Raw genomic sequence first — 18,579 nt, 5'->3', positions numbered from 1 at the left:
TTTATCAGGCAAGAGCATTCCAGGCAGAGTGAAGAACACACGCAAACCCCAGGAGGCACAGTGTACATCACAGACTCTTCCTTGAACTTTTTTTCCTTTTTTTTTTTTTTTTTTTTTTTGAGACAGAGTTTTGCTTTGTCACCCAGACTGGAGTGCATTGGCATGATCTTGGCTCACTGCAACCTCTGCCTCCCAGGTTCAAGTGATTATCCTGCCTCAGCCTCCTGAGTAGCTGGGACTACAGGCGTGTGCCACTGTGCCTGGCTAATTTTTGTATTTTTAGTGGAGACGGGGTTTCGCCATGGCCACCAGGCTGGTCTCAAACTCCTGACCTCAAGTGATCCACCCGTCTCAGCCTCCCACAGTGCTGGGATTACAGGCATGAGCCACCGTGCCTGGCTTTTTCTTTTTCTTTTTTTTTGAGATGGAGTCTCGCTCTGCTGCCCAGGCTGGAGTACAGTGGCGCAATCTCAGCTCCTGCAATCTCCACCTCCTAGGTTCAAGCGATTCTTCTGCCTCAGCCTCCCAAGTAGCTATGATTACAGGTGTGCTCCATCATGCCTGGCTAATTTTTGTATTTTCAGTAGAGCTGGGGTTTCCCCACATTGGCCAGGCTGGTCTCAAAACTCCTGACCTCAGGTGATCCACCTGCCTCGGCCTCCCAAAGTGCTGAGATTGCATGCATGAGTCACCATACCCGGCCCTCTTTGAACTTTTCTTTGATTTTCCCTACTGCCTGCCCTGCCCAAACACTGAGACCTGGAAACTCCCTTGCTGGAAGATAACGGAAAAATTATTTTTACCAGGCGGCCTCTTGGACCCAGGTGGTGATGTGCATCATTCTCACCAGCAGGGGGTGCTCACACAATTGTAGGTGAAGGAAGGGTGGTTGGGGGCACAGGTACTGAGCAACCTTTTGGCATTTGTCAGGGTCCAAGACCCCTGCTCTCAGGGGCAGGTGCACCCAGCGCTGGAGAAGCTAGGGTGGACAGCCCTGTGCTGGCCTCCCAGGACACACAGCACCCTGGGAGGACAGACACCCAGACACATGGCCCTCAGTACAAGTATTTTATTTCCATTACAATAGTGCCACACCAAAACTACAGTAGCACAAAACATAATACAAAAAATAGATTCCCAGCTCCCAACCCCATGTCCACGCACCCACAGAGAAGCCAGCCCTATGGCTCCCCAGGCCTAAGGGGAGGGGTCTCACTTCATTTTCCTTAAAGCTCTGGAGCAGGTAGTGGCAGTGGCAGGGGCTTCCACCCCTGCTGGGCCTGAGCCCTCTTCTTCCCCCACCCCCTGCCGGCCCTGGCAGACCTGAGCCATAAGTGTGGTCTCCATTCCCTTGGGCTGCACCCCCAGCCCTAGGACACCTGCCTCTGTCCAGGGAGGGGGTCCAAGCCCATGGTGCTGGTGCTGACACTGCAGGACCACCTCCCTCCACGTGGAAGGCAGGAGGGTCGGGGGAGGGGAGGCAGAGGGGACACCATGGCTGGGAGAAGCCCGCCTCTACGTGGCAAGGGGACTGCGGTTGGCTCCTGCTCTAGCTACTTCTCGGGTTCCTGTCTCCTCTGCAGAGCTACCAGGACTGCTGCATGCTGGGACCAGGTCCTCCATCTGGAATCCACTCTCGACACCCTGCACCAGCTTGGAGGCGGATCCCAAGGTGGCAAGGGTGTCCCTGTGGTCTGCTTCCTCTTGGGCAGGAGGATTCCAGCTTCCCGGGTGAGGGAAGAGCACTGTCTGGGCAGGGCTGGGCCAGGAGGCCTGGGCTGCTGAGGTGGGAAAGCGGTGACTGTGGAGGGCACGTGCTGCCCCCACCTCTGTCTCGGGGCCTGGCTTCCCCATTGGATGGCAGAGGTGGTTCCAGTGCTTCCACTTGGTGGAGCCTGTGAATCTGCTATTGGAGAAGCTGTGGTCTCAGGGGGGAGACAGATACCACAGGCCAGACTGGGTTGAGGAATCTTCCCCTCACAATGTCCCCTGGCTAAAAGCATCCATCTAGCTGCAAGTACTATCTCGATTCAACCCAGGGGCCGACAATGGACTGCAGCCCAGCGTAAGTCCAGCAGTTTTGCAGTCTTACGATGCCCCGTGCCGTGGACCTGCCGGCCAGAGCTCCTGGGCTCCCACGGAGGTTAGCCCCGCAGGCACCGGGGAAATGGGGATATGGCCTGTGCTTCAGTCAGGACACTTGGGGGCTGCACTGAGGAGGCCAAGGGGCATCTAGGGGCAGGGGCTGTCTCCTTGGGGTGGAGACTGGCAGCTGCAGCCTCGGATAAGGCACTAGAGGACTGGACTGGTCCTGGGAGCCAGGCCCAGCCATGTGGTGGACGACAGTGCTCAGAGAGAGGATTTGGGTCCTGTGGGAGGTGACAGCTGTTTCTCTTTTTTTTTTTGGGACGGAGTCTCCCTCTGTCACGCAGGCTGGAGTGCAGTGGCGCAATCTCAGCTCACTGCAACCTCTGCCTCCTGAGTTCAAGAGATTCTCTTGCCTCAGCCTCCCAAGTAGCTGGGATTACAGGCACCTGCCACAATGCCCGGCTAATTTTTTGTATTTTTAGTAGATACGGGGTTCCACTATGTTGGCCAGGCTAGTCTCGAACTCCTGACCTCAGGTGATCCGCCCACCTCAACCTCCCAAAGTGCTAGGATTACAGGAGTGAGCCACCGCGCCCAGCCTGTTTTCTCTTTTCTCCTTTCCCTGGGGAAGAGGGTTGGCCAGACAGATCCTGGTGTGGCTGGGATGGGGGACTGCTGCAGAGAGGTAACAGGCCCCTGACATAGACATGGAACAGCCCGAAAAGGTGGGACTGAGAGGGGACACTTGTGGCCAGCAGTGTATCTCTGACAGAGTGTCACCCCGCAGGGCTCCTGCAGTCTCGATTCAGGGTGCTTGGTGCCCCCAGATGGTGTTTGAGGGTCCTGACCTGGCCTCATTCTGCCATAGCCATCAGCCCCTGCTGTGGCTTTGGGATCAGAACTTCCCAGCTAGGGCTCCCACTGTTGGACTCAGGGGACGGAGGCAGGCTAGCTGAAGGGGCAGTGCCCATGAGCTGGGCCCCCCCAGAGCCAGCTCCTCTCTCTGCCTAGCCTCCACACCTCTACTGGTCTCCATGCCCTTGCACGAGGTGACAGGAGCTGAAATCACACATCCCAAGAGCTGAGGCAGCTGTCTGATTTGGAGACTTGCTCTGTGGCCCAGGGATCCCTGCCTCAGCCCAGCCTCACAGCGAGTGGGGAAGAGAGGGAGTAAATCAGTGGGGCTTCCCTTGTCCACAGGTTATTTAGAAAAACAGAACATAATAAATATACCAATTCTTTCCTTAAAAAAAAAAAAAAAGTGTTTAAATGCGTTTTTCCCTGAAGATTTCCAGTGTATTCCACAATGTTTAAAAAATAGTTTCCCCAAAAATATATCTTGAAAGCATTTGACACAGTGGTATTTGTGGCGTATCTGGCGCTTGTCAGCGTGGGGCCCAGGCCTGATGAGCCACCAGTCCAGCACCCGAATGCCTGCTGAAGGTGGCGCACACGTGTGCCTGGGATGTCCGGCTCTTCACAGGGGATCAGATTGCGGGTCATGTTGAGAGCCAACACCATGGACTCGGTTCTGGCTGAAAACCCTCCAGTGTGAGGAAGCAGGGCCCCGGGTGGCCAAGTGGGCTGAGCAATGCCCTGGAGGCTGGATGGGGGGCTTGTCCTCAGCCCCTTCCCCTCCTCCGTCTTGGCTCTCTCCGCTTCTTCCTTACCAGACTTCGCACTTGTGAGGCGGGTTCATGGGTGAGCCAGGCGGGCAGCGGAAGTGTTCTGAGAACTCCCTGGAATTGGAGAGGGAGCCGATGACCCGGAAGCGAGAGGGGCTGTGGGGATCGGTGATGAGGCCTTCGTGGGAGCTCTCAGGTGTGCGCACGGAGCACCAGACCTTTGAAGGGGCAACAGGGAGAGGCCAGGGTCACTGTGGGGCCCTGGGGCTGCCAGATTGTCCCCATTACAACAGCAGGAGAGGCCAGGTGCGGTGGCTCACACCTGTAATCCCAGCACTTTGGGAGCCAAGGTGGGAAGGCTGCTTGAGCCCAGGAGTTCATGACCAGCTTGAGCAACATGGCAAGACCCCATCTCTATAAAAAATTAAAAAAAAATTAACCAGGCATGGTGGTGTGCACCTATGGTCCCAGCTCCTGGGGAGGCTGAGGCGGGAGGATCACTGGAGCCGGAGAAGTCAAGGCTGCAGTGAGCTGCGATTGTGCCACTGCATTCTAGCCTGGGTGATAGAGTGAGATCCTGTCTCAAAAAAACAAAACAAGGCTGGGTGTGGTGGCTCATGCCTGTAATCCCAGCACTTTAAGAGGCCAAGTGGGGGGTGGATCACTTGAGGCCAGGAGGTCGAGACCGGCCTGGCAAACATGATGAAACCCTGTCTCTACTAAAAATACAAAAATTAGCTGGGCATGGTGGTGCGTGCCTATATCCCAGCTACACGAGAGGATGAGGCAGGAGAATCACTTGAACCTGGGAGGTTGAAGTTGCAGTGAGCCGAGATCGTGCCATTGCACTCCAGGCTGGGTGACCGAGGGAGACTCCGGCTCCAAAAAAACAAAACCCAGAAAATACAACACCAGGGAGATGAGCCCCCCACCTGACCCTGAGATCCCGGGGAGTCAGGAGGGTCCCCTGAGCGGGTCAGGAAGAGACAGTGGGCTGGTATAGGGCTGGTGTGCCACCCCCCATGCCAGCAGCCTCTAATGCGGTTGTCTGCAAACTTTCTCCTTCAGCCAGCGCAGCATCTCTGAGGCACCTGCATTCGATTCCGTCTGAACAAACGACTGTGTCCAAACACCAGTTGGAAAAGCTTGGATTTAGTCCAGATCTCTCATTTCCTGGGCAGAACAAATTGTCTAATGGCCTGGTAGCTCTGAGTGCCAGCAGAAGGCTACCAGATGAATGCCGACTGAAGGGATGATCTGGGATGATCACAGCAAGACAGAATCTTGCTATGTTGCCCAGGCTGGAGTGCAGTGGCGTGATCTTGGTTCACTGCAACCTCTGCCTCCCAGGTTCAAGTGATTCTCATGCTTCAGCCTCCCAAGAAGCTGGGACTACAGGCAGCCACCACCATGCCTGGCTTTTTTGTATTTTTTCATAGAGACAGGGTTTCACTATGTTGACTAGGCTGGTCTCAAACTCCTGACCTCAGGTGATCCGCTTGCCTCGGCCGCCCAAAGTGCTGGGATTACAGGCGTGGGCTGTCGTGCCTGGCTGGGCATCTTAAGTTTAAGAAATCTCTAGAGCCCTAGAACCAGAAGGGCCCTGAGTGATCACCTCATCCTCTCATTCACCAGATCCAGGAATCCCTTCACTGGTACTTTTGGCACTTCCGTGCATCTCTCTAACGACAGGGCACATGTGCTGCGCATAGTCCAGTGACTTGGGAAGTTATCAATCTGTGGGGAACTTGCCTTTCTGCTCTCTGGGCTCTTGAAACATCAAGATGGCAGAATGTACCATGGGTGGCATGTTTTCCTAATGGACTCACCTGTGCAAAGCCCAGGAAGAAGAGCTGGTTATTGGTGAGGCCCAGGGTGGGCAGCGTCTGCTCAGCCCCATTCTTCTTCACCCAGTTCTGGTAAGCCTGGGAGGAGAGAAAACCAAAGCTCAGGGGTTCCCATGGCAGGTGGTGAAGGAGGGGACTGGTATGGAGGTCTCAGGGAGCTCCCCTGTGTTGGTGCAGGGACTAGTTTCTGGGGATCTGGGCCTGGGCTCAGCCTAGGGGAGCCCTCTTCTTGATGTGCACTCATTTAGCCCTATGGCTTAAAATACCTTCTATGCACTGATGGCTCTCACATTTACACCTTCTGCTCCAGCCTCTTCCCTGATGTGTATATTCACCTGTGCCAGCTGGACAGCCAAGATGCATCTCAAACTTAACATGGTATAAACAGAGCCACGTCGTGTGCGTGCATGCGTGCACACACACACACACACACACAAACTTTTCCCATCATAGTCAATGGTACCACCATCCATCGTCCCAGGTGCCAAACCCAGAAAGCTTCTTCAATTCTTCTCTTTCTCTCATATCAAACATTGACCACTGCTCTGCTCCCCCTTCCCATTGCTCTACCCGGTCTCTTGCCTGGACGACCTCACAACAGCTTTCTAATCAGTCTTCTGACTCAGGCTGATTCAATTCCATTCCCTTCCTGGCAAGGCAACTTCAGTGAACCTTAGGAAGCAGGTGCTGGCAAACCTTTTCTGTGGATGGCCAGAGAGTGAGTACATTGGGATTTGTGGGTCACCGTTGCAATGACTCAATTCTGCTATTGCAGCATGAAAGCAGCCACAAGGCTGGGTGCGATGGCTGACACCTGTAATCCCAGCACTTTGGAAGGCCGAGGCAGGTGGATCACCTGAGGTTAGGAGTTTGAGACCAGTCTGGCCAACATGGTGAAACCCCATCTCTACTAAAAATACAAAAATTAGCCGAGGTGTGGTGGCACATGACTGTAATCCCAGCTACTCAGGAGGCTGAGGCAGGAGAATCACTTGAACCAGGAAGGCAGAGGTTGCAGTGAGCCGAGATCGCGGCACTGCACTCTAGTCTGGGCGACAGTGAGTGAGACCCTGTCTCAAAAAAAAAAAAAAAAAAAATGCCACAGACATGGAAACAAATGGAGCCAGCTGCGACCCCAAGAAACTTCATTTACAAAAACCGCCTCACAGCTAGATTTGGCCCATGGGCTGTAGGTGTGCTGACTCGTTTTTGTTTTTGTTTTTTGGAGACAGGGTCTTACTGTTGCCCAGGCTGGAGTGCATTGGCACAATCTCGGCTCTCGGCAACCTCCACCTCCTAGGCTCAAGCGATCCTCCCACCTCAGCCTCCTGAGTAACTGGAACCACAGATGCACGCCACCATGCCCAGCTAATTTTTTTGTATTTTTGGTAGAGACGGGGTTTCACCATGTTGCCCAGGCTGGTCTTGAAGTCGAGCTTGTGATCCACCTACCCTGGCTTCCCAAAGTGCTGGGATTACAAGTATGAGCCACGGCACCCAGAGGACTCTTGTTTTATTTTTATTTATTTATTTATTTGAAACAGAGTCTCGCTCTGTCACACAGGCTGGAGTGCAGTGGCACAATCTCGGCTCACTGCAACCTCTGCCTCCTGGGTTTAAAAGATTCTCATGCCTCAGCCTCCCAAGTAGCTAGGATTACAGGCATGCGCCACCATGCTCGGCTATTTTTTATATATAAATATGTACATATTTTTGAGATGGAGTCTTGCTCTGTTGCCCAGGCTGGAGTGCAGTGGTGCGAACTTGGCTCACTGCAGCCTCCACCTTCCGGGTACAAGCAATTCCCTGCCTCAGCCTCCCGAGTAGCTGGGATTACAGGTGCCTGCCACCACGCCTGGCTAATTTTTGTATTTTTAGTAGAGATGGGGTTTCACTATCTTGGGCAGGCTGGTCTTGAACTCCTGACATCGTGATCCATCCGCCAAGGCCTCCCAAAGTGCTGGGATTAGAGGCATGAGCCACCGTGCCCAGCTATTTTTATATTTTTAGTAGAGACGAAGTTTCACCATGTTGGCCAGGCTGGACTTGAACTCCTGGCCTCAAATGATCTGCCCACCTTGGCCTCCCAAAGTGCTGGGATTACAGGCGTGAGCCACTGCACCCGGCTGACCTCTGTTTTAAAGGGTTAGTTGAATCATGTCATTCCTCCATTTTAAAACCCTATATTGTGTCTCTCTATCATAACCAGGACAAAACCCAAGCTCCTTCCTCAGCCGCAGCCGACAGAAGCCCAAAGTGGTCTGGTCTCCGCATTCCCTGCACTCTGCCCCGCCCTTCTTCCCATCCTTGGACGTGCCAGGCTTGTGTCTAGTTCGTGGCTTCTGCACTTGCTCTTCCTCTTGCTAAGACCATTTTCCCCAGCTTTTCCCAGGCTCTTCCTCATCATTTAGGTCTCTATGCAAATGTCATAACCCCAGAGAAGGCCTGCTGTGGCCAGCGTCCCCCCCATTATTCCTCTTACCCCCTGTTATTCCTCACTACTTCGCCCCAGTTTATATTCGTCACCTTATCAATAGCTGACACTATCTTACAGATTTATTATGTATGTATTTGCCTTTCTTCCCCTTCCAGCCTCCACTAAGAGTATAAGCTTTTTGAGAGCAGGATGAGCTTCAAACACAGCCCCTGCCAGGTAGATTCTCAATACCTTTCATTGACTTGTGGACTCTAAGCAACCTATCCAGTGTTTCTGGGCTCAGTTTGCTTATCTGCAAAACGGGGATTATAATATCTAATTGTAAAGCTGCTGGGAATACTCCAAGCCTGGCACTTAAGAAGGCCTCAATAAATGACAGCTCTATGGATTTCTGCTCTTACTGCCGTGGTTGGGAGGGAGCCCTGTCTTAATCTCTCTGGCGGACACCTACTGTTTTTCTCTCGTGGCCTCTGTTACCTCTCCCATCTGACTCAGCGAGCATCTCTGAGTGTCTCTCTGGGTCAGCCCGTGTCTAAATCATCTTGTTTTATCTTCTCAACAACCCAATAATGCAGGTAGTAGCTAATCAGAGCCAAGTCAAGTGAGGCTCAAGGAGGTTCTGTGACTTACTCCAGAACCAAGACTTGAACCCAGAACTGACTCCACGACCAGTGTTCCTTGCCCTGGCTCCTTAGTCCTCGGGGGCCTCCCGGACCCACAGCTGGCGGACTTGGTGGTGGCTTCCCCTGCAGAGGTGAGAACAGGCAGGCTCTTCAGGTGGACCATGCCCGAACCCCTTCCTGTGTCTCTGTCAGGCCAGACTCAGGGCACAAAGCCTTCTGGGGCCAAGCCCTGTGTCGGGGGCCTCCACAGTCGGCATCGCGATTTGTCCTCACCACCCCCCATTTCGCAGAAGAGGAAACGGAAGCTTGCACGGCTGCTGCGCCTGCCCTGGTTGTCCGTGATGGTCCTCTACGGACAGGCATCTGGAAGGAGCCAGCGCTGGGCCCGGGCGTGTGTGGGGAGCGGGACTCTCACCCGATAGGCCGCCTTGAGGCCCCCGTTGTCGGCGATGTTCTCCCCCAGGGTGTGCCGCCCGTTCACCGGCTCCCCGTTCACGCTGTAGTTGCTGTACTGCTCTACCATGCACTCGGTCTGACGCTTGAAGGCCTCCACGGATGAGTTCTTCCACCATGGCCGGAGGTTCCCGTCCTTGTCATACTCCCGTCCTGTGGGTCAGAGGGAGGCATCATGTCAAGGGAGGGAGTGGCAGAGCGGGGACCTGCTGCTCCTCCCTGCTCCTGGTGAGAAGTGGTTCATCTGTCCACCCCCGTCCTCTAGCCACCATGGGGAGACGAGGTCCCTGTGAGTGCCGAGGGACGTGGATGGGGTGGCTGGTCAGAGGCGGGAGAGGATGGAGGATAGAGATCGGGGAAAGCTCCAGCGTGGCCTGAGGCTTAGTGGAGCTTGCTTTGTTTTCTTTCTTTCTTTTTTTTTTTTTTTTTTTTTGAGACAGTCTCACTCTGACACCCAGGCTGGAGTGCAGTGGCACAATCTCAGCTCACCGCAACCTCTGCCTCCTGGGTTCAAGTGATTCTTGTGCCTCAGCCTCCGGAGTAGCTGGGATTACAGGCACATGCCGCCACGCCTAGCTGATTTCTGTGTTTTTTTTTTAGTAGAGATGGGGTCTCACCATGTTGGCCAGGCTGGTCTTGAACTCCTGACCTCAAGTGATCTGCCCGCCTCGGCCTCCCAAAGTGCTGGGATTACAGGTGTGAGTCACCGTGCCTGGCTTATTTTCAACACTGGCTAAGGGCCCCTGACCCTGAGTAACAGATGCCTAGGAAGAGGCAGATGGAACCAGCTGACCTAGTACCACAAGACAGGCCCAGGCCACCCAGGTCTCTGCCTCTTCCATCTCCGCCTGGGAGTGCCCAAGGCAGGAGGCAACGAGAAGGATTTTGGACATTAGTGGAGAGGAGGGACTGATTCAACGCCCCCTGACTGCAGTTGGACTGGAGAAGTCTCTGGAGTGGTGGAGAAATGTCCACTCTCTGCTAAACCTAATAGGAACCCCAAGAGCGGGACAACTTCCACGAGCAGGGCGCCTCACTACACACTTCACAGTCCTCCCAATCACCACTAGAGGGTGGAACCTTCATGGTCCTTTTACAGACAAGACATGGGGGCCTGGAAAAATGACAGCGCTTGCTAAACTTCATATAATCGGCAGGTGGCAGAGCAAGGATTTGAACCCAGATCCTTCTGTCTCCAAAGCTAAGACCCTTAGAAGTGAAGGATGCAGAAAGCAGAGGCAGTGAGGCCTGGAAGATGATTGGCCCAGTCTGAAGGGGACCAAGGAACCTGTACCAGGCAGTGGTGCAATCATAATCATAGTTCACTGTAGCCTCAAACTCATGGGCTCAAGTGAGCCTCCCACCTCAGCCTCCCAAGTAGCTAGGACTATTAAAATTTTGCCACCACACCTGGCTAAATTTTTACTTTCTTAGTAGATATATTTTATTTTATTTTTTGAGATGGAGTCTTGCTCTGTCACCCAGGCTGGAGTGCAGTGGCGCAATCTCAGCTCACTGCAACCTCCGCCTCCCAGAGTCAAACGATTTTCCTGCCTCAGCCTCCTGAGTAGCTGGGATTACAGGCACCCGCCACCATGCCCGGGTAATTTTTTTATTTTTAGTAGAGACAGGGTTTCGCCATGTTGGCCAGGCTGATCTCGAATTCCTGACCTCAGGTGATCCACCTGCCTTGGCCTCCCACAGCGCTGGGATTACAGGCATGAGCCATCATGCCCAGCCTAATTTTTTTTTTAGTAGAGATGGAGGTCTTGCTATGTTGCCCAGGCTGGTCTCAAACTCCTACCCTCAAGCAATCCTCCTCTTAAAGCACGGAGATTACAGGCATGAGCCATCGTGCCCAGCTGGAATTTGTACCTTGATCATCAAATGCATGAGTCAGCTCATGGCCCACGACGACACCGATGCCACCAAAGTTTAAGGCCCTGGAGGGAAAGACACAAAGGTGGAAGTGATGCTTTGAGAGGAGGGCCTCTCACTCTTGCCCAGGCATGTGACCCTCACTTCCTGGGCTTAGAGATATAGCAAAATTCCACAGGGCTCTGTGTGGATAAGGGTGTGGTCATGGCCTGAGTCTCCAGTGAGGCCCCTGAAGCCAGACGGAGGCTGGGCACAGTCTGTGTGGTCAGCTGTGCCCACTGGGCACCACGCGCTGTGCTAGATGCTCTACAGACCGAACTGTCCTCTTCAGTCATTGCAAAAGAGTTAGCAATGGTCACCACTGCGCAGCTCTATTCATGAGTAGACCAAGGCTGGGAATGGGTCAATTGCTTTGCCCAAGGACCACACAATCACCCAATAGCAGACCTGGGATTCAAACTGAGACAGCAGCCTTAACCCTCCCCACTCTCCAGCTCTGACTGTTATAACATTGTCAGAGTGGCGTTTCCCTGAGGCAGGGCTCTTGATTCCATGAGATGCTCCCAATACCCCACTGTGCAGGGCTTCCAGATCTCACTGGAGGGAAGGAAAGTGGGTGAGGATGTTGCTTCCTCTGCAACATCTCTGACATCCCAAGCCACCTGGACTGCTGGCGCAAAGGTCACATGGTGAGACTGGCTTGGTCGTATGGGCCCCAGGGCTGGGCTAGGGGTCCACTGAGGGCTGGGGAAAAGAACTGGGGTAGGGGCCCCAGAGGCAGCCTACTTGGGTGAGGAGCGCGTGTAGAATGGTGCCTGCAGGATCCCAGCCGGAAACACAATCTCATTCTTGGTGGGCGAGTAGTAGGCGTTCACCATGGGTGGGGTCATGCTCCACCTGCAAGCAACACACATGCGGGAGGCCTCAGCACAGGGCAGGAGGCAGGTGGGGACAGCCTGCCTGGAGTGCTGCTTGGGGATCGGGATCAAGGGCATTAAAAATGCAGACTCTCCTTGACCCCAGGCCCAAGTGCACACAAGTACAAGGACATCTACAGAAGGACTGTTTGTTTAGGCCGGGCGCAGTGGCTCACGCTTGTAATCCCAGCACTTTGGGAGGCCGAGGCGGGCGGATCACGAGGTCAGGAGATCGAGACCACGGTGAAACCCCATCTCTACTAAAAAATACAAAAAATTAGCCGGGCATGGTGGCGGGCGCCTGTAGTCCCAGCTACTCGGAGAGGCTGAGGCAGGAGAATGGCGTGAACCTGGGAGGCGGAGCTTGCAGTGAGCCAAGATTGCGCCGCTGCACTCCAGCCTGGGCGACAGAGCGAGACTCTATCTCAAAAAAAAAAAAAAAAAAAAAGGACTGTTTGTTTGTTTTGAGACAGGGTCTCGCTCTGTCGCCTAGGCTGGAGTGCAGTTATGCGATCATGGCTGACTGCAGCCTGAACTTCTGAGCTCAAGCCATCCTCCTGCCTCGGACTCCCAAAGTGCTGGGATTACAGGCATGAGCCACTGTGCCCGGGTGCAAGACTGTTTTTTAGGAGAAAACTAGAAAACACCTGACTGTCTATAAATAAGGAATCAGTTAATTAATGATGTCACATCACACGGTGGAATACTGAGGCTCTTACAAAGAGCAGGAAGGGCCATTAGATTTTGAAATGTCAGCGCACAGTGGCTCACGCTTGTAATCCCAGGACTTTGGGAGGCTGAGGTGGGTGGATTACTTGAGGCCAGGAGTTCAAGACCAGCCTGGCCAACACGGCAAAACCCTGTCTCTACTAAAAATACAAAAAAATCAGCCAGGCGTGGTGGCGCACGCTTGTAATCCCAGCTACGTGGGTGACTGAGGCAAGAGAATTGCTTAAACCTGGGAGGTGGAGGTTGCAGTGAGCTGAGATTGCGCCACTGCACTCCAGCCTGGGTGACAGAGCCAGGCTGTCTCAAAAAAAAAAAAAAAAAGGAAAAAGAAAAAAGATTTTGAAAAGTCACCACTGAAGAGTATCTATTAGCAGTTCTCAAAGTGTGGTCTGTAGACACCTGGCGGGGAGGGTCCTCAAGATCCTTTTAAGGGATCCATGAAATTGAAACTATTTTATTTATTTATTTATTTATTGAGACAGAATTTCATTCTTGTCGCCCAGGCTGGAGCGTAGTGGCGCGATCTTGGCTCATTGCAACCTCCACCTCCCGGGTTCAAGCGATTCTCCTGCCTTAGCCTCCCAAGTAGCTGAGATTACAGGCGCCTGCCCCCATGTCTGGACATTTTTTGTATTTTTAGTAGAGATGGGGCTTCACCATGCTGGCGAACTCAGGTGATCCACCCGCCTCGGCCTCCCAAAGTGCTGAGATTACAGGCGTGAGCGATCACACCCAGCCAAAATCAAAACTATTTTCATAATAATATTAAGATGTGATTTCCCTTTTCCATTGTGTCACCTGCGTGGATGGTGCAGAAGCAACAGTAGGTAAAACTGCTGGAGCCTGACATGAATCAAGGAAGGTTCTGGTGGTGGTCACTGAGCCCCAAGTTCCTCATTAGCATGGGCTCACAGCCAAAATAAAAAATCAGCCATTTTCACTTAGAACATCCTTGATGAAGTAGCTTGCTTTATGTATGTATGTATGTATGTATGTATGTATGTATGCATGTATGTATGTATGCATGTATTTATGTTGAGGCAGAGTCTCACTCTGTTGCCCAGGCTGGAGTGCAGTGGTGTGACCTCGGCTTATTGCAACCTACACCTCCCAAGTTCAAGTGATTCTCCTGCCTTAGCCACCTGAGTAGCTGGGATTACAAGTGTGTACCACCACCCATGGTTAATTTTTTGTATTTTTAGCAGAGACAGGATTTTGTCATGTTGGCCAGGCTGGTCTTGAACTCCTGGCCTCAAGTAACCCACCTACCTTGGCCTCCCAAAATGTTGGGATTACAGGCATGAGCCACTGCGCCCAGTCATAATGATTAATTTCATTACATCTCAACCCCTGAATACAAGACTTTTTTTTTTTTAAGCGACAAGATCTTGTTGTGACACCCAGGTTAGAGTGCAGTGGCATGATCATGGCTCCCTACAGCCTCGAACTCCTGGGCTCAAGCTATCCTCCCACCTCAGCCTCTCAAGTAGCTGGGACTACAAGCACTTGTGACCATGCCTGGCTAATTTTTTTTTTTTTTAATGTTATAGAAGTGGAGTCTTGCTGTGTTGCCCAGGCTGGTTTTGAATTCCTCAAGCGATCCACCTCAGCCTCCTGCAGTGCTGGGATTGCAGGTGTGAGCCACCACGCCTGGCAGAAGACTTTTTAATATTCCATGTGACCCGTGGGAAATCCACATATAAAGCATTCTGCTTCTTTCATGGAACCCTGTTGGTACTTTTAGGATGACTGGTAAACTATGCAATTTCAGACTTGGATATCTGGCAGACACTTTCTTTAAAATGAATAAAGTGAGCTTATCACCTCAAGGAAAACAACTCAAGCCATCTGTTGCCAATGATAAAAATATGAGATTTTAAAAAATGTTGAAGTTTCAGGCTAAAATTAAAATTTTGAAAAACTTATATTGGCCACCACAAGTTTGACACCTTAACAATAATAATTAAAGGCTTTTCTCATGAGGTCAGCAGTGATATTAACAAATGTGGATTTTTTTGCTATTGTATAGGGGAAGTATCACCATTTGGAAGATCCATAAAACTCAGTGAACCATTGTTTTCCAAATGACTAAGGCATGATGTTACAAAATCACGCCTGGGTAAAAGATCCATTCAAAGTGCAGGACAGACCGATGGAATTTAGTGTAACAGAGTATGAAAAGTTCATGGAGGCTGGGCATGGTGGCTCATGCCTGTAATCCTAGCACCTTGGGAGGCTGAGGTGAGAGGACTGCTTGAGCCCAAGAGTTTGAGTCCAGCCTGGGCAAAAAAAATTACAAAAATTCCAGCCTGGGTGACATGGTGCAACCTGTCTCTACAAAAAATACAAACATTAGCCAGGTGTGGTGGTGCGTACCTGTAGTCCCAGCTACTCAGGTGGCTGAGGTGGGAGGATCACCTGAGCCTGGGAAGGTTGAGGCTGCAGTGAGCTGAGATTATGCCACTGCACTCTGGCCTGGGTGATAAGGTGAAAAAAATAAAGTTCATGGATGTGGTTTCAGATTCCATATTGCAATTAACCTTTAAAAAATTATCACTTTTCGAGTTTTGGTGTAGTATCAGAAGAACGTGCACAAGTACCAGAAAAGACTATTAAAATATCCCTCTTCCCTCCCTTTCCCAACTAAATTCCTACGTGAGGCAAGAATTCTCTTTTTTTTGAAACAAAGTCTTGTTCTGTCACCCAGGCCGGAGGGCAAATGGAGTGCAGTGGCATGATCTCGGCTCACTGCAACCTCTGCCTCTGGGGTTCAAGCAATTCTCTGCCTCAGCCGCCTGAGTAGCTGGGATTACAGGCACCCGCCACCACGTCTGGCTAATTTTTTGTATTTTTAGTAGAGACGGGGTTTCACCATCTTGGTCATGCTTGTCTTGAACTCCTGACTTCGTGATCCACCCACCTCAGCCTCCCAAAGTGCTGGGATTACAGGCGTGAGCCACCGCATCTGGCCAAGAATTCTTTCTATATATCAAAACAACATATGGTAACAGATTGACTGCAGAATCAGATATGAGAATCTAGTTGTCTTTGATTAAGCCAGACATAAAGAAATTTGCAAAAAGTAAAATGATACCTCTCTTCTCATTAATTTTTTGAAAATAGTTATTTTCCATAAAATTTAAAAAAAATAAGGGCCGGCGCGGTGGCAATGACACCATCTCGGATCACCGCAACCTCTGCTTCTCGGGTTCAAGTGATTCTCCTGCCTTAGCCTCCTGAGTAACTGGGTTACAGGCATGTGCTACCACGCTTGGCTAATTTTGTATTTTTAGTAGAGATGGGGTTTCTCCATGTTGGTCAGGCTGGTCTCGAATTCCCGACCTCCGGTGATCCACCCGCCTTGGCCTCCCAAAGTGCTGGTATTACAGACATGAGCCACCGTGCCCGGCAATAATCTTTTTAAGAGTGTAGAAGGATCCCAAGACCAAAAAAGGTTTTGAAAGTAACGGTATATAGGCATGAGGTATTTGGTATTTCAATGACTTCTCTGGTACAGAGGGGAAGGGTGAGTAGGGAGTGCAGTGAGATGGATACCACATTCCCTCTAAGAGCCTAGACAGTCACTCTGCCTCCTCCAGGTGAGCTCCACAGCCATGGGAAGATACTGAGAACTTCATTTATTCTGAGATGGAGTCTCACTCTGTTGCCCAGGCTGGAGTGCAGTGGTGCAATCTCTGTTCACTGCAACCTCTGCCTCCCGGGTTCAAGCGATTCTCCTGCCTCAGGCTCCCAAGTAGCTGGGATTACAGGTGTCCACCACCATGCCTGGCTAATTTTTGTATATTTAGTAGAGATGGGATTTCACCATGTTAGCCAGATTGGTCTTGAACTCCTGACCCCAGGTGATCTACTCGCCTTGGCCTACCAAAGTACTGGGATTACCGGTGTGAGCCCCCGTACCTGGCCAAGAACTTTATTTATGTATTTATTTATTTTAGAGACAGGGTCTTGCTCTGTAGCCCAGGCTGGAGTGCAGCGGTACAACTGTAGCTCACCGCAACCTCAACCTCCTGGGCTCAAGCGCATGCCACCACGTCCAGCTAATTTTTAAAATTTTTTGTAGAGATGGGGTTTCACCATGTTGCCCAGGCTGGTCTCAAACTCCTGGGCTCAAGAGATCCTCCCACCTTGGCCTCTCAAAGCATTCGAATTACAGGCGTGGGCTGCTGTACCTGACCATATGGAGGAATTTAAAACATCATATTTATATTCAAATAATCACAAATACTTCAATGGGTAGGCAAGGAAATTTAAATTAAAAAATTCAAGCTAAGTTAAAATACTTCAGATAAACTGGCAACAGAGCCTATGCCATGTTCTGAAGGTAAAAGCCCACCTTCTTGTACATAGCGGGGTGTCCTGGTTGGAGGCTGGAAATGAAGGAAATAGAGATGTTTGAACCCCTACAGTCCACCAGGGGGCACCAGAAGCAAAGAGACGTTGATTGCACCCTTCCCTAAGATTCATCCCAAATGTTTGCACTGAGGAATGGAAGGACCTTGGACTGAAGACTAGAACTGGGCTGACTACATCTAATTTTTTTGAGGAGACAGTTTTTTTTTTTTTTTTTTTTTCAGGCAGCATCTTGCTCTGTTGCCCAGGCTCGAGTACAGTGGCATGATCTTGGCTAACTGCAGCCTCGACCTCCTGTGCTCGAGTGATCCTCCCACCTCTGCCTCCCCAGTAGCTGGGACTACAGGTTCGTGCCACCACGCCCAGCTAATTTTTAAAATTTTTTGTAGAGACCACGTCTCCCTATGTCGCCCAACCTGGTCTTGAAGTCTCAGGCTCATGCGATCTGCCCACCTCGGCCTCCCAAAGTGCTAGGATTGCAGGCGTGAGCTACTGTGATTGGCCTGAGGAGACAGTAATAAAAAGGACAAAGACCAGGTCTCATTCTAGGTTATCCTGATTTAAGGTCAGGAAGCTGTATTTTTTTTTTTTTTTTTTTTTGAGATGGAGTCTTGCTCTGTCACCCAGACTGGAGTGCAGTGGCACAATCTTGGCTCACTGCAACCTCCGCCTCCCCGGTTCAAGCAATTCTCGTGCCTCAGCTACTCACTCCTGAGTAGCTGGGACTACAGGTGTGCGCCACCACACCCGGTTAATTTTTGTATTTTTAGTAGAGACAGGGTTTTGCCATGTTGCCCATGGCTGGTCTCAAACTCCTGGGTTCAAGTGATCCACCTGTCTTGGCCTCCCAAAGTGCTGGGATTACAGGCGTGAGCCACCACGCCCGGCCAGGAAGCTGTATCTTTGAAAAAGTTCCCCAGAGGACTCTGATGTGCAGTGAGCTTTGGGAAGCACAGCTGTCAAGCCCATCCAGAAACTTCCCCAGGCCTCTGTGGGCACCCTGTCCTGAGACCCCACCACTCGTGCCAGTGAGGAACTATGGGAAAGCTGCTTTTGCTGGGTCTGGCACTCCCCAGAGGTCCTCACATTTGACTGCCATGAGACCCAAGAACCAGCTCCTCCCATCCTATTCTGTGGATAATGAAATGAAGGCTTCAAATCCCAAAGCAGTGGAGCGGAGACAAGGTGCCACATCAGCTCCGCTCCAGAGGCCAGGCTCACCCTGCCAACAGGCTGGGCAGGCTCAAGCCCATCCCAGCTCCTAGCTGGGCCATACTTCTTTTGCCCTTGGCTTCTTCATCTGAAAAGTGGGTTAACAAGGGCATCCACTCTTCAGACGGCTCTCGTGATAGCTGATCGGGTGCACGGTAAGGATGCAATGAAGGCCAGTTCATCCCAAGGCTTGCCCACAGGCGGGGAGCTGGCAGCTTCCTGGCAGGGCCTGGGGGAACTCACTGATCTCTGTTGGGGGCTTTCCTGAGCTGGTCGGCAGTGACCCTCCATGAGAAGTTGAAAAACCGCATGGCATTTTCAAAGTAGAGGTCTGGAACCGCGGTGTACTGGAAAAGAAGAAGTGGAGTGACAATCACAGTGTGCCCTCGGTGACAT

At 51.7% G+C, this 18,579-nt stretch overlaps 1 protein-coding gene across 7 annotated transcripts in view; it reads right to left on the bottom strand.

Moving 5' to 3' along the window:
* Positions 1–1,054: 1,054 nt before the first annotated feature.
* The window catches only part of ECE1 (endothelin converting enzyme 1), a 130,027-nt gene continuing 112,502 nt past the window's right edge, over positions 1,055–18,579 (bottom strand). For 5 of the 7 annotated variants that reach the window (XM_055262691.2, XM_055262692.2, XM_063631653.1 and 2 more), the window contains exons 14-19: positions 18,427–18,530; positions 11,738–11,848; positions 10,949–11,016; positions 9,036–9,226; positions 5,543–5,638; positions 1,055–3,931 (exon numbers count right to left, since the gene is read on the bottom strand). In XM_055262691.2, the coding sequence (XP_055118666.1) occupies positions 3,755–3,931; positions 5,543–5,638; positions 9,036–9,226; positions 10,949–11,016; positions 11,738–11,848; positions 18,427–18,530 (747 nt within the window). In that variant the 3' untranslated portion in view covers positions 1,055–3,754. The remainder of the gene's footprint in view (positions 3,932–5,542; positions 5,639–9,035; positions 9,227–10,948; positions 11,017–11,737; positions 11,849–18,426; positions 18,531–18,579) is intronic. The other 2 variants (XM_063631655.1, XM_063631654.1) reach the window with 1 other exon arrangement.

Source organism: Symphalangus syndactylus, chromosome 22, assembly GCF_028878055.3.
Source record: "Symphalangus syndactylus isolate Jambi chromosome 22, NHGRI_mSymSyn1-v2.1_pri, whole genome shotgun sequence".
Lineage (NCBI taxonomy): Eukaryota > Metazoa > Chordata > Mammalia > Primates > Hylobatidae > Symphalangus > Symphalangus syndactylus.
The sequence above is the reverse complement of the archived record's forward strand: the minus strand, read 5'-3'. Positions and strand labels throughout refer to the sequence as shown.